The sequence below is a fragment of the Colobus angolensis genome, unplaced genomic scaffold, assembly GCF_000951035.1.
Source record: "Colobus angolensis palliatus isolate OR3802 unplaced genomic scaffold, Cang.pa_1.0 Scaffold131, whole genome shotgun sequence".
NCBI classification, from domain to species: Eukaryota; Metazoa; Chordata; class Mammalia; order Primates; family Cercopithecidae; genus Colobus; species Colobus angolensis.
The window spans coordinates 4,723,368-4,738,649 of NW_012114364.1; the positions used below are offsets into that span (position 1 = coordinate 4,723,368).

Genomic DNA, 15,282 nt, shown 5'->3' on the forward strand with positions numbered 1-15,282 from the left:
GATCATAGGCAGAAATCAGCCAGGGATTCTGGTGCTCCAAGTACTGTTGACTAAAACAACTCGTACAGTATTCAGTGATGAATTTGTTACCTGAAAGAGCTCCTGATCCAGACTCCGAGAGGGGGTTCTTGGGCATCACACAAGATTGAATTCAGGGCAAGTCCATAGAGTAAAGTGAAAGCAAGTTTATTAGGAAAGTAAAGGAATAAAAGAGTGCTACTCCATACGGAGAGCAGCCCAAATGGCTACTGGTTGACTATTTTTACAGTTATTTTTAATTATGTGCTAGACAAGGGGTGGATGTTTCATGAGTTTTCTGGGAAAGGGGTGAGCACTTCCCAGAAGTCAGGGTTCCTCCCCTTTTTAGACCATATAGGGTAACTTCCTGACATTGCCATGGTATTTGTAAACTCATGGCACTGGTGAGAGTGTCTTTTAGCATGCTAATGCATTATAGTCAGCACATAAGGAGCGGTGAGGATGACCAGAGGTCGCTTTCATAAAACATTTTTGTTTTGGTGGGTTTTGGCCAGCTGGTTTACCTCATGCTGTTTTATCAGCAAGGTCTTTGTCACCTGTATCTTGTGCCAACTTCCTATCTCATCCTGTGACTAAGAATGCCTAACCACTTTGGAATGCAGCCCAGTAGGTCTCAGTATTATTTTACCCAGCTCCTATTCAAGATGGAGTTGCTCTGGTTCGAATGCCTCTGACATATTTTCCCCCTCCCTTTTATAAAAGAACCCTAATCCTAAGGGTTGTAGAGGGATGAAAATCCATCTTCTGTAACTTCTTCAGGCTGAATAGGGGCGATGATATTCCTGCCTGTTGGGTCTTTTGTATTCAGGTTAGAGAGGAACTTGGTCAGAAAGCATGAGTATGTTGAGGACGACTCATAACTCTTGGATTCCATCAAAAGGTGATATCTGAAAGATTTTAAGTGTTCAATTTAAGAGAACATCAAGTAAGCTTATCCTGCATTCCTACACATAGAGTACAACAGCAATATGTTCCACAAGAGTAAAGCAAAATAAGTAAAAACTATCCAAGTAAACTAAGTAAGAAGGCTTTCTATGAACTTGGCAACTGTTGGAATCAAACTGATATGGGGTTGGTAGCTGATTCCAATATATACCCAGAATTAGAATACGAATCTGGAATTTTACATTACTCATCCCTCTTGATTCTGAGCTGCAGTCAGAGATAACTGATTGGTTCACAGGAATAATCAAGGTCAGTCTAAATTACAGGAAAAAACTCGAAAACAATTGATGAGACTGGAATCTAATAGCAGGTATACCATAGTTCTTGAAAAATAATCTTCTCTCTCCGGTCTCCCATTTTTACTAAAGATAAATCATGGTAAGACTGATTTGTCTATAAAAATAAGCTTTAGTCTTATACTTGGCCTAATTATTTGTATAAAGTGCAGCAAGAATAATTATTTTTCACATAGCCTTTTTAAATTTGGCTTTGATGGAATTTTAATTGATTTTTAATTTAATTAATTAATTTGCCACTGTTGTTGTTGTTTTGAGACAGTGTCTCACTTTGTTACCTAGGCTGGAGTGCAGTGGTGCTATCAGGCTCTTGAGCTCCCAGACTCAAGTGATCCTCCCACCTCAGCTTTCCCAATAGCTGGGACTGCTGGGTGTGTACCACCATACTTGGTTAAATTTTGTATTTTGGGGCGGTTGACATGGGGTTTCACCACGTTGCCCAGGCTGATATCAAACTTGTGAGCTCAAGCAATGCACCTGCCTTGGCCTCTCAAAATGCTGGGAATGCAGTCATGAGCCTCTTTTTTTTTTTTTAAAATTTTAATTTCAATTTTTGTGGATACATGATGAATATATTTATAGTTGCTTGAAATACACAGGCATGCAGTACGTAATAATCACATTATGTTAAAAAGGGTACATTAAGGATTTTTTATAAGAACTGCCAAATTCTTTTTTAGAAATATATCAGTTTTATACATGCTCATACTTACATAACAAAAGGGATTATCTTTGGTTTATGTGGACCATCTACCCACACAGTCTGTCTGTCATCTGCCACCCAACTGGGCCCTAGTCTTTCTGTCAATCTTGTGAATTCTCGTGTGGATTGGTCCCTGATGTTTAGAAAGCCATAGAAATCTATTAACCAATTATTCTAATACAGCTTCTGTCTGTCTCTGCATTTCCTACTATACATCTCTCTTGCAGCCCAGATAAAATAAACATGGACATAGAAACTTAATGGTGTGTAAGTATTTAAATAAATTATATTTACATTGTCATAATTCATTAACTTTTTGTTCAAAAGCCCTCATTAGCTTACAGCATCACTCAGACTAAGGTCTTAGGATGACTTTGAACTATTTATGCACGATCTGCCTCCTCATTATTTCTCTGACCTTATTTCATATTAATACTTTCTATTAATTCTGTGATTCTATTTCAGTCACATTGGCTGCCTCACTGTTCTCAAACACTCTAGGTATAAACTGACCTCAGGACCGCTGAACTTGAGGTTCCCTTCTCTTATTTTCTTTTTCCCTAAATATCTGTGTGTCACATGTCCTCTCTGATTTCAGATGTTTACTTAAATGTCACCTTCTCAGGGAGATCTTTTCTGTTCAGTACAAAATTGCAAACCCTCTCCATGACATTTCATACTCTGTTTATATTTCCTTTTTCCGTTAGTATTTATCACTCTTTTACACACAATGTATTTTACTTTTGTATAATATGTTGTTCATTATCTCCCCAGTTAGAAATTGGGAGGTCTCCATGTGGCTAGAAATTTTGGCTGCTTTTGTTTATTGTTGTATCTCCAGTTCTAACAACAGCACCTAGCACATAATAGCTGCTCAAAAACTATTTGCTAATAAGTGATTTTTACCACCACTAATGTTATTTGCAAGTATGGGAGACTGGGCTCCCTTCCTGCCACAGGGGTTTTTCTTCCTCTACCGAGACACAGTCTAGGTGATTTTATTCCCTTCTCAACCTCTGTCTGTTACTTGAGAACTTCAGAAGTGGTACTTGTCTATTCCATTCTTCTCCTTCTTTGAAAGAACTATGAAACTAGAACAAGTTATTTAAATTTTCTTGGCTAAGCCTCAGAATTTTTCTTCAGTAAAAAGAATATTCCCTTTTCTCCTTATAGTCTTGTAGTAGTGGGACTAAATGCAATTATATAGATTAAAATTACTTGATTCTTGGTATATAGCATAATTCATATTGGAAAAAAATATGTATCTAGTTGTCTTCCCTGTTTTTACTTCAGAGTTAGAAATTTTAAAGATAATTCATTTAGGTAATTATATAATAAAGTAGAGTGAATCAGTAAAGATATGCAGTAAAGATACCATGAAGGTTGTCCTTACTTAAAAACAAGGACATTTCTCTATTAGCTTCTAATGCAGAGTGAGTATAAACGTGCTAAGGTGATATTCTTCACACCCGTCAATTCCCTGTTCATGTTGTTCCTAGCTGTCTCTTATCTAAAGAAACTATGCTGGTGATTTGCTGAACATTTTTTGTTTCTAAGGTTAGGTGCTTTTGTAAAGATTTCTCTAAATGAAGTATCCAATGCTCTTCTACAAAGAAAATGCTTTGGTTTGTTTACTGTGGCTATTTCCCAATTACAACATGACATCTAGATTTCTTGTCTCCCTTTTAAATAACTGCTAGCCACTTAATTATAGCCTGGGTAGTGTGAAGCAGATGTTTTTAGAACATCCTTGAAATGGGGCTTTGGGAGTCTGTAGGATTTCAGTTAAGGATTGCAGCATGCTTAGGGGCTGTCACTAACCAGAAGCCTATTCTGCACATGGACCAGTTTGAGAGCAAGAGTGTTTATCTTGTCTGTGTACATAAGTGTGTGAGAAAACATGTATACGTTTATATTGAAGATGCGTCAGTCCTTGGGTCCCAGGACATTCAGAGTTACAAAGAAGGAGAACCAAAGTATCTGTAACAACAATTATGGTCTTTTTCAGCTCGCTTTTGTCCTACCTATGATTCCCTAATATGCTTAGAGTCCTAGGAACTACCATTTTGTCCAATTGTATTTTCTACATGTCACTAGCAGTAGTTCTCTCTCTCTCTCTCTTTCTCTGTCTTTCTTTCTTTCTTTCTCTCTTTCTTTATTTCTTTTTTCTTTTTCTTTCTCTTCCTTTCTTTTTTCTTTTCTTTTCCTTTTTTTTCTTGATGGAATCTCGCTCTGTTGCTCAGGCTGGAGTGCAGTGGTGCAATCTCAGTTCACTGCAACCTCCGCCTCTTGAGTTCAAGCAATTCTCCTGCCTCAGCCTCCCGAGTAGCTGGGATTACAGGCGTGTACCACCACGCCTAGCTAATTTCTGTCTTTGTAGTAGAGATGGTGCTTCACCATGTTGGCCAGGTTGGTCCCGAACTCCTGACTTCTGGTGATCCACCAGCCTCGGCCTTCCAAAGTGCCGGAATTACAGGTATGAGCCACCACGCCCAGCTAGCAATAGTTCTTCTTCTAATCCTATGAATGAATCAATCAAAATAAAGTCAACAAGACACTTGAATTATTAATGTGCAAAGTATAAACATATATTATCTACTTTAGGTAACCTAAATAAATAATCATTTTCAGCACCCTTAAGATTAAGACTCAAATTAATCATATAGAAAAATAAGCTTTTCATGGTTGTGATTATAATCATAATGTGTAAAAAAGATGAAGGATAAGGATTGTAAATAAATAATTACTATAGAAAGACGCTTGGGAATCTCAGGAGGTTCATATATAAGCTTACTTAGGCAGTGAATATGGACAATGCTTCATTAATCCTTCCTTGCCGTCTCGCAGCTTTATTTAAGACTATGTTATACTCTCACCTTCTTTTCCTACATCCCCCTTCTCCCAGTGCGATAGGAAGAGCAGAGTGATAACGTCTTTCATGAGAATCCACACTGAGATGTGGCGAACAATGGGGCAGTTAGAGTTTTCTCGAGGTATGTCTTTGTTTGTTTTTCTTTTAGACAGCAGGTACAGGAGTCATTGGTAGGTACACTTTAGATTCTAGAGCCATCTGTTGACAAGCTATGAAAGCTCTATGGTGTTAAGAACTGTAGAGAGTTTGAACACGAGGTAACTGGAGTGTCCCTATTGACAAATTAAACTTAATAAGAAATACTTCTAAATAGATTTACTCTAGCAACTTCCTTGCAACAGGTAGTAGAGGTTACAAAAGCTTCTTGAAGGTGGTACCTCCTTTCCTAATGTGTCTGAGTAGCTTCTCTTCCTATTATCATCTTATTCGTTCTGTGTACCTTCTTTGAAGCACCTCACTCTACAAGACTGTTTCCTGTCATCACCCTGCTCTTGTCTCTCATATCCATTTCGAAGGATAGCTGAGGTGAGCACCTGGACATTTCTGAAAAAACAGAGGGGGATATGCTGTTAACGTTTCTGACCGTGCAGATTTCCTCCCTTGCTTTGATTATGTTGTGGGGGAAATCAGCAAGAGTATTACATGGCTATGGATTGCCATTTCATAAAATACCTTCCCCCCAACTTTTTTTTTTTTTTGGTCATGCTTGGAAAATACTTTAGAACTCTTTGTTAAACTTCAGAAACGTCTGCTATGGTTACTTGCCGATGATCCTCAGCAGTGACCATATGGCTTCGCATCTTTAGTGTGGACTGTGACTTAGGAACTGTCTTTTGATGTTCAAGAGTTCATCTTCTGTTATTGATGCCAGCTGAGCCACCATCCATAAAATGTGAATAATAAAATGAACTACTCTGGAAGGTAAAGAATAGTAATAAATTCTTCCCATCGTTCTCAAGTGATATAAATATGTGATAAATTATGGTAGAGCCCATGGTAGAAGGAACACATTCTGATTACTTCAGAAGATGGATGCCTTTAATTTTTTGGATTACTTTAGGTATGATGGGTTTGGCAGTTAATTCCTTGGGTATGCGTATGTGTAGGTTATGTGTGTAATACTAAGCCAGTAATTCCCAAACTTTTCACTATCCAAATACTATTTTTCTGCCCTTTTGTACATATATATTTCGTATTCAAAAGATTGTGTTAACTCCAAACTTGATTTTATCAATATTAATAAGTGCATCCCTCCATTAAAAATAACCACTTTCAGAACTTACAGTTATCAGGTAATAGCTAATATTCTGGCTGTTGCAACTTGAGACACAGAAAACAAATTTCGCATTTTTGTCAATCATTGCAGACTAATTGTGAGAAAGTTCGTGGTTTTGATGAAATAGTCAGCCGAGTATAATCATCTTCCTCCCTGTGTTTTGGGGCCTCTAACATCCAGGAACAGCAGACTGAACAACTTCATAAAGTATTGTCAAATTCAGCTTTAGATGTAGGTTCTCTAGACAAGTGTAATTCTTAGGAAATTAGAGCATGATGTTATCCATATATTAAAAGTAATGGCAGAAACCACAATTACTTTTGCATCAACCTAATAATGTCAAAAATCTTTGGGTTACTTATTCTAAAGAATGAGCTAGAAATAACAAAAATATTTTCACAGCTGTGATTAACAATGATAAACAAAATGAGTTTAGGTGAGTCAAGAGAAAGCATCTTTTCCAGTGATCATTTAGCTTTTAATGTGTGTTGTAGAACCGTCGCAGTCACATCATTTTCCATTCTTCACGCCTGCTGATCCACAATTGCAAACACTAGAGCAGCCTTTCTTTTCTTTAGAAGAAACACTACTATATAAATTATTCTAATTATGAATTCTTAAGTTTTAATACTGTGGATATGTTATAAGTTTCTAGATAGTTTTAAATTTTTAAATAATATATTTGCACTATTCATCTATTCCTAACGCAACTACATTATGTGCCAAACTAGGATGGGGTAGAGTGGGCATGTACTCAAGAAACATTATGATTCCGAGTTAAAACATGAAGTGATAAATAACATTTCTTTCTCCAGAGACTGGATCTCCAATTACAGCGTCATGTGTTGGATTAGGCAATTCTAAAACACCTCCACCAGGGCAAGCAGGAAAAAGTGTTCCAGGATACAATGGTAAGGAGTGACCCTGATAATATGTAAAGTTAATAAATGTGGCATTTTCTTGCATCTGGTGTGTATCATATTGCATGAAACAAACTAGATGCTTAATTAGAATTCAGTTGAATGAATGTCTTGTATTAAAAATGAATGCCTGAATTTTTGCTATGGAAAGTAGGTTGCGGATTTCCAGGATATGTTCTAAATGACTGTGGTAACCACAAAAATAATATCATTTATAAGGTATATTAAGAATATGGGTGTGAAATTACTATGAAGGAAACACCTGCTGGGGGCCCAGTACTTTACATACATCATTTCATTTCATGTTGAAGTGTATTTAATTCAGGGCTATCATTACTATTTTAGAGATGAGTTAACCAACTAGTTAACAGACTAAGTAATTTTCTTAACACCACTGGTTAGATCCTGGAGACAATGCAAACCATTATCCTCAGAATTTGCTTGCTTTTATTTCAAAAGCTGCAATTTCTTATTATATATTACACTTGCTGCCTTTTAATTTAGGAGTGAGGACAAAGTTTTTAAACCTTATTGTTTAAAAATAAAAGCAGACCAGAAGTAGAGGTTCATGCCTGTAATCCCAGCATTTTGGGAGGCCAAGGCAGATGGATCATATGAGGTCAGGAGTTTGAGACCAGCTTGGCCAACATGGTGAAACCTCATCTCTACTGAATATACAAAAATTAGCTGGGTGTGGTGGTGTGCACTTGTAATCCCAGCTACTTGAGAGGCTCAGGCACGAGAATTGCTTGAACCTGGGAAGCAGAGGTTGCAGTGAGCTGAGATCATGCCACTGCACTCCATCCTAGGCAACACAGCAAGACTCTGTCTCAAAAGATAAATAAATAAATATAAAAATAAAAATAAAAACAAAGGGGGAGAATCCCAAAAGAACACATTTATTTGATGCTGACTTTATGTGACTAAAAGCTATAATATCCTGTCAATTTTTGTTTTTAAATTGACGGTAGTAATCATTATTCAGTAATTTCCCTTGGATGGCTCTCCCTAGGTGTATAAATTATACAAGTCATCTAACTTTTCAAACATTGTTTCCATATTTCTAAATAAGAGTAATATTTTTATATGCTTTCCAGGGCTTCTGTTTTGTGATGTTATGCAACAAAGCATTAACACAGTGTCTACCAGTAGAAAGACAGAATAAGTCTTAGCTAGTAGTGCTACTAAAATTTCAGGAAAGTCGGAGGACTGACTTGAGTTAGACTACCACATTCATTTTACAGACAAGGAAAATGAGGCACAGAGGTTTTGTAAGCTGCTTAAGGTCACACAGTTTGGCTTAACAGAACTATGAAGAAAACCCAGCTTTGGGAGACAAAATATGATTCCTAACATATATTTCTTATTTGTATATAAACTACAAAATTCAGAGATTTGTCTTTTGCTTCTCTAACATAAAAATATTGGATTTTCCTTCTAGGACAATGACTAGTTACAGAAACATGGATCATTTGGTTTAACCTAGCAGATACATTTATAAAAAGACACTTCAGATTTTATTATTATTATTATTATTCGGGGCAGAAATAGATATTCTGTGAAGTCAGTGACTTCTCCAGCCCTAGAATGGTGAACCCAGATTTAGTGAAATCCTCTGTTTGAACAGTCTGTCATCGCTTCTCCTTTTATCAGAAAACATGCTTTTATGTTGAGACATTTTTAGGGGTTGCTGATGGTGGAAGATGTTAAACACATTTCTCTGTTAGTATTTCAGTACCATTTTTATATCTAGTTGTAAGAAATAGTTACGCTTTTTTCCCTCATGTAACTTCAATACAGAAGTTTCTGATTGTTTGAAGGCAACTGGCTTGCAGACAATATAGGTTAAACATTTATAACCAATGAACCAGTGACTTTATGACTGATAAATTTTATGTTTTGTGATTGTTTAGAAATTAAAATCTTAATGTAAGATTAAATAGCATAATAATAAAAATGGCAGGATCCCTTTAGGAAAGAAAAGAAAATCCTTTTTGTATAAAAACATTTAATTTAATATGACACATTTATTGAGTACCTTATGCAAGCTTGTCACTTCGTATGCATTTTAAAAATACTTCTGGCATAAGCGCTATGACAAAGAAACTTCTCCCATTTCATAGACAGGGAAACTGAATAGGTAACAGAATGTGCCCGGGGGCATATAGCGATTTGGCCATTGTACTGGGATTTAGGGAAACAAAGATAAATTAGCCATGGCCTTCATGAACTCACAATCTAATGAGATACAGATACTTCTCCTAACTGTCAATACAGAATTTTAAAACAAAGTGCTTCAGGAACACAAAGAAGGGAACGATTAATTTTTTTTTCTGAGAGCAACAACCTTCTTTTCTCATAGCTGCTTAAGGTAGAATTACCTGGATGAATGAGGCCACATATATAATCTATTAAAGCCTAGAAGATGATGACTTATCTTCATATTTAGTTTGCACCAAGGGTTACTGAATGTGGATACAAGCTTTAATCTCCTAAACTCTTTTAGGATTTTATCAGGACAGCACAGAAAGTACTGAGATAATATTTGGGAGGATTAAATTGACCTAATTTAAAGCTCCTGAGTGGATATTAAGCTTTAAATCAGAATAAGGGGTTTTTGGTGCTTGTAAGTCTTTTATTTTTGTTGCGTATAATAATTTTTGGTGAGTTTAAAAACTTCATTTCCTTTACTTTTTAAAAAGCTTAACATATTTTTAATGGTTCTAATAGATTACAAGGATATATTTAGTGGACATAGATGTAGAGGTGAAATTACCACGTGTTTGAGATATGATGTCTTCATTTAAGGGATATTCTGAAGGAAAATTTTTGATATTGTTAAGAATCAAATACATGTGCTCTTTTTTGTGTGAGATATTTTAGTTTATATACGTTCATAGTCTCACAAGAATTAAAAGATTACTTTCTTAAGCTAGAGTTTTGTGGGTTGAATATAAAAATATAGAAAAATGTTTAAGCTTTAAAGTTATGTATTTTTATTCAAATATTTATATTTTACTTTGTAGTTATGATTTTGGATGACAACATGCAAAAACTGAAGGCTCGGTGTTTAGGAAATATTGTGGTAAAGTAAGCAAAAATTTCAATACTACTATTTTAAAGGGCAAAAACTGGTGTGTATATTAAGAAAAAAATGGAGTAATTGCAGTGTTATTGCTACGAAGGCAGTTGTAGAAAGAACTTGTGTGTTGCCTAAGAACTGTGTCAGCTGTGTTGTAATTTAAACATAGAAGCCCCATAAAATACAACCAATTTAAATGCAATTTTCAAAAACCACAAATTTTGCGTCTTTTTAAATAACTTTTTTTTTCATTTTACAGGTTATGTATAGATGATACAGTTAACTTACATACAAAAAATATAAACATGTAAATGAAGTTTCCGTACTCTCACCTCTCAGCAATACATTATTAATTTTGTAATATATATGACTTTCTACATTATTTTTGGTATAGATTCAGGGGTACATTTGCAGGTTTGTTTCATGGTATATTGCATAATCCTAGGGTTTGGGCTTCTAGTGAACCTATCACCCAAATAGTGAACATAGTATCCAACAGGTAGTTTTTCAACCCTTGACTCCCTCCCTCACACATTTTGGAGTCCCCAGAGTTTCTTGTTTTCATCATTATGTCCATGTGTACCCATTATTTAGCTCTCACTTATAAAAGAGAACATGCAGTATTTTATTTTCTGTTTCTGATTTGACTTTCCACTTTTTGACAAACATTTTACAATGGTGAATCAATTTATTTTTGTGTATTCCTGTTTTCCCTTACCGTTGTCTCATAGGCATGTTTAATTTTTACTCTGTTTTTAAAATTTTTATCCCTGGTATAGGCTTCTTAGCATTTTTTGAATTTTATGATTATAAATAATACTATATTAAACATTTTTTGGTCTTGTTTTTCTGCTTTTCTGATAATTGCAATAGTATTGAAGAGATTGCTGAAAGTATAATTATTGCGTCAAACAGTATCATCTTCTAAAGTTCCAGACTTACCAAATATCCCATCTTCTTAAAATTTTTTTAATCATTGTTCATTTGATAGACAAAAGTGCTACCATTTAAAGTAAAAATATTTAAATTTACTTAATTACATCAAGACAGGTACTTTAAAATTTGTATGCTAGTGGAAGCAGAAATGGAAGATGATTAAGTTAGAAGGTTCACAGTATGTGACATTTTAATAATTGAAAGAGAAGTTGCTTTAGTCCCTCTGATTAACATGATATTGACATCTTTACTGATAGAGTTTAAGTAGTAGAATTCACCAGATTGAGCTACTATGAATACAGAACATCAGGTTTTAAAAATTATTTGCTTTCCTCTTTATTTCTATTGGAAGTCAAAAGAACTCTTATTACTTGGCATTCTCAGATTGGTATAAGATTGCTTCCTATAAAGAAGATATTTTAAATTCAATGAAAATTATGTGAAAAATAGTGGTTTAAAAAGAGGATGTTTCTTCAGGTAAAGGTATTTTAACTATATAGAAGGCTAATAGAAAGCATACAAGTTATGATGTAATTCTTCTCATGCTCTTATCAGTAAACATGTAAGCACTATATTACTTTGTTAAAAGTTTCCATTTTAAAACAACATATCCAACAAAATGAAAAAATTAAATATTGAACATACCTTTTGTATTCACAGTTCTCTGAGCCAGAATCTGTACTAACATAGAGCTAATTCAAATTTGACCTGTTCAAGGGAAAAGCAGCAAGGGAAGAAGGGAAGGGCTGCTAAAGAAATTAATAATTTGAACATGTTTGTGGGTGGATGTTTAGCTTGCTTAGGGAATAAAATGTTTTTTGAAAGCTTTTCAAAGCACTTTAAAAGCATACATTTTTATATAACCCCCTAACTTTGTGAGTCATCTATTTCATAAAACAACCTTTTGCAAGATCTCAGAGGTGGCATTTGATGCCAGCACGGTTTTAAACTCCTCATGGGTTTTGTCACTCTAATTATGGGCTGCTTCACCCCACATCCATTCAGAGATAATAAAATATAGCAGTGTCCCACGTAAACTGTAATTTTTTTCTTATAGCCATTAGTGTTATTTCAAATACTTAAAACTGACAACTATTGCCTTAAAGCATTCTGTGATTTAGATTGTCACCAATTCACAATTATATTTTTCCCTCTGTATTCTTAAAAGAATTTTATTGTACAGATCCAGGGTTCTGAGATTTCATTATAAATTAGTTGATGATGTAATATGTTATGACAAACAGTAGATTTGATTCCTGTCTTAGGTTAACAGTGAAACTAGATATTTGAATATATTATAAATCTTTTTGTATTAGAAAGGTAGGGTAGAAATAATCAGAAAACAAAGGTTACCACCAAGATTTATCTCTCTCCTGTTCTCTCTGTAACAAAACAGATTTTGAAACCTTTTTTCAGGAACTCCTTTTATCTATGAGAGCAAGAATTTCCTTTTGAAACCCACATTGCCAGCAGCCATTTCATTCTAACTTGTCAACCTAAAAAGGATTCACATATCCCAGTGGCTGCCTGCAGTATGAGTAGGATATTTTTGTATTTAACATCTATAACATTTCACATTATAGATCTTAAGACTCATTGTGTAGGTTCATATTTAGAAATAGTAATATGTGGAAACAAACAAACAAGTAAACAAAAACCAAAAAACCTTTTGATCCACCTAGATTTTTCTACATTCTTTTTTATGACATTCTGAAAAGCACTGCTTTGTTCTCCTGGGGACCCCTTGACTAGAAGTTGGCCATTTTAGCAACTCCTAAACTACTATAGGCCTTAGGATATAATAAAAAGGAATCCTGCAATTTTAGTGTTTTATTAGATTACTTATATTCATAGAATTCATCTTTCTAGTAGAAGAGAGAACTTCATGTCCACATGAATGTTAGAAAATTCTTTTGATTTGGAAACCTACTCCAGGCAGTTAATTTAGTAAGAAAGTTATGGGATCTGAATTCCTATGAATACAAAATACTCATCAGTTTTAGAAGGTGTTCGTGTAATTGCATCCAGAGCTCCAAAGTGCAGAAATAAGACTATGAGTCAGTAATTTCCAGGCAACAGACAGTAGGGCATGAAAGAAAATTTTAACTGCAATTGCCTTTCTTCCTAGCACAGTGCTCATTGTTATTAAAGCCATAAGTCTCTGGCTCTTTCTCTCTGATAGACAAACATTTTTCTCTGACCAAATCCATTGTTGCTATTGGAAGTGTGGCCTGTTCACCCTGTGCTGTATCCTGCAAGCCACAGTGGGGTGTGAGGGAGTTGTATGGAATTGTCCGGGTGGCTTTTACTTTAGTGCCTGCCAATCTCTCGTTTTTCAGATATGGTTAATGACACCTGTTCACATATTTACAGCTTCATATGAATGATTCAGTCACCGTGTTGCCATCTTGGGAAAGAGTCAGGGAAGCTTTCTTTTCATCAGGGTATCCTTTGGGTATAACTAAGCATGTCACATAATTATAATCCTGTTCCTTTCTAAATCTCATATACTGTTTTGAGTGTGATATTTTATTAGCCTTTTAACAACATTATGAGTTAGGCAATAGGCAAACATTATCCTCCTCATTCTAGACATGACAAAGTATGCAACATTAATAGTTTCACAGCTAGAACTCACATTATTGCCCAGTCTTTTGTCTGCCCTGAGGGAAATAAATTATGGTCAATCTCTTCTGGAGAGATAAAAAGTAACTTCATATGAAAATCTCAAGAAAACCCTAAGGACCCCACAGGAAATACTGAGAGTGCAAAGTTGGGATTTAACCCAGATCTTTCTAGGGAACAGGCTTCAATTTATTTCTATTGCCATGGAAATTCCAGATGGAGCAGTGAAAAATAGACCATTTTTTATCTAGGATAGGAGGCATCTAGGAGTGTAATATTTCAGATTGGCCAGGAATGTGTTATCTTCAAGGGTGATGGACATCCTTTGTCCTGCCTTAGCTATTTAAGGATTTCTCGGAACTCTAATTCTTCCCTTCCCACGTAACTGTCACTGCTGCTTCAATTATTCACCTTTCTCCTTCAGAATGGTCTTTTAGGAAAGAGAATTATCTAAGAGGATTCTCAATTCATAATTGGATGAGTTGTGCCAAAACTCCCTCTTTCACTCTGCTTGGCAGAGTTGGGGAAGGTATCACGAGGTGGTAGCATTTGCTTTCACATTTGAGGGATGAGTATGGGTATTAACTAGTTCATTTCTTAGTATTTTTGCATCTTTCCCTTCCTTCTGCCAATCCGACACATTTTTACATTCTTGTAATTACAGAAAAAAATTCTTTTTCTATAACTTTAGAAAAAGAGCTCCAGTGTACCCCGTTGTTCCAGAAGGAAGACCTTCACTTGATGTGTAATAATCCTTAGCAGTAAGAAGAAAGGTGTTTCTTTGAAATACTGCAAAAAAAAAAAAAAAAAAAATCTGCTGTAGCTCATATGCACCTAATGTCTATCAGGATCTTATTACTTCTTTTCCCATGTTTTCTTTCATTGATCACATTTTCTTATCACATGTTTACACATATATATGTAAATACACATATGTATGTATGCACATGGAGCAGTCCCTATTATCCGTAGTTTCACTTTGCACAGTTTCAGTTACCTGTGTTCGACCACAGTCCAAAGTTATTAAATGGAAGATTTCAGAAATAAATAATTCACATGTTTTAAATTGCACGCCATTGAGTGGGTGATGAATTCGTTTACTGTCCTGCTTAGTCCTGCCAGGATATGAATCAGCCTTTTGTCCAGTGCATCCATGTTGTCTACAATACTGCCCTTTAGTCACTTAGTAGCCATCTTGGTTATCAGATTGGCTGTCTAGGTGTTACAGTGCTTGTGTGCAACCAACCTTTATTTTACTAAACAATGACCCTAAAGCACAATAGTAGTGATGCTGGCATTTTGTTCTAAGTGTTCTATTTTGTTATTAGTTGTTGCTGTTCTTCTCTTACTGTGCCTAATTTATAAATTAAACTTTATCACAGCTATGTATACATAGGAAAAACCTTATTATATGTAGGGTTCAGTACTACCATGGTTTCAGGCACCCACTGAGAGTCTTGGACCATATTCCACGTAGATAAAGGGGAACTACTTTGTGTGTGTGTGTGTGTGTGTGTGTGTTTCTGTGTGTGTGTGTTTCTGTATGTGTGTGTCTCTTGAAAACAAATGATTCCAATTCTGAATCCTT

At 35.3% G+C, this 15,282-nt stretch overlaps 1 protein-coding gene across 1 annotated transcript in view; it reads left to right on the forward strand.

Moving 5' to 3' along the window:
* ACSS3 (acyl-CoA synthetase short-chain family member 3) overlaps positions 1-15,282 on the forward strand; it is a 171,857-nt gene that overhangs the window by 126,315 nt on the left and 30,260 nt on the right. The window contains exons 10-11 of the mRNA XM_011934117.1: positions 6,947-7,042; positions 10,078-10,141. Of these exons, the coding sequence (XP_011789507.1) occupies positions 6,947-7,042; positions 10,078-10,141 (160 nt within the window). The remainder of the gene's footprint in view (positions 1-6,946; positions 7,043-10,077; positions 10,142-15,282) is intronic.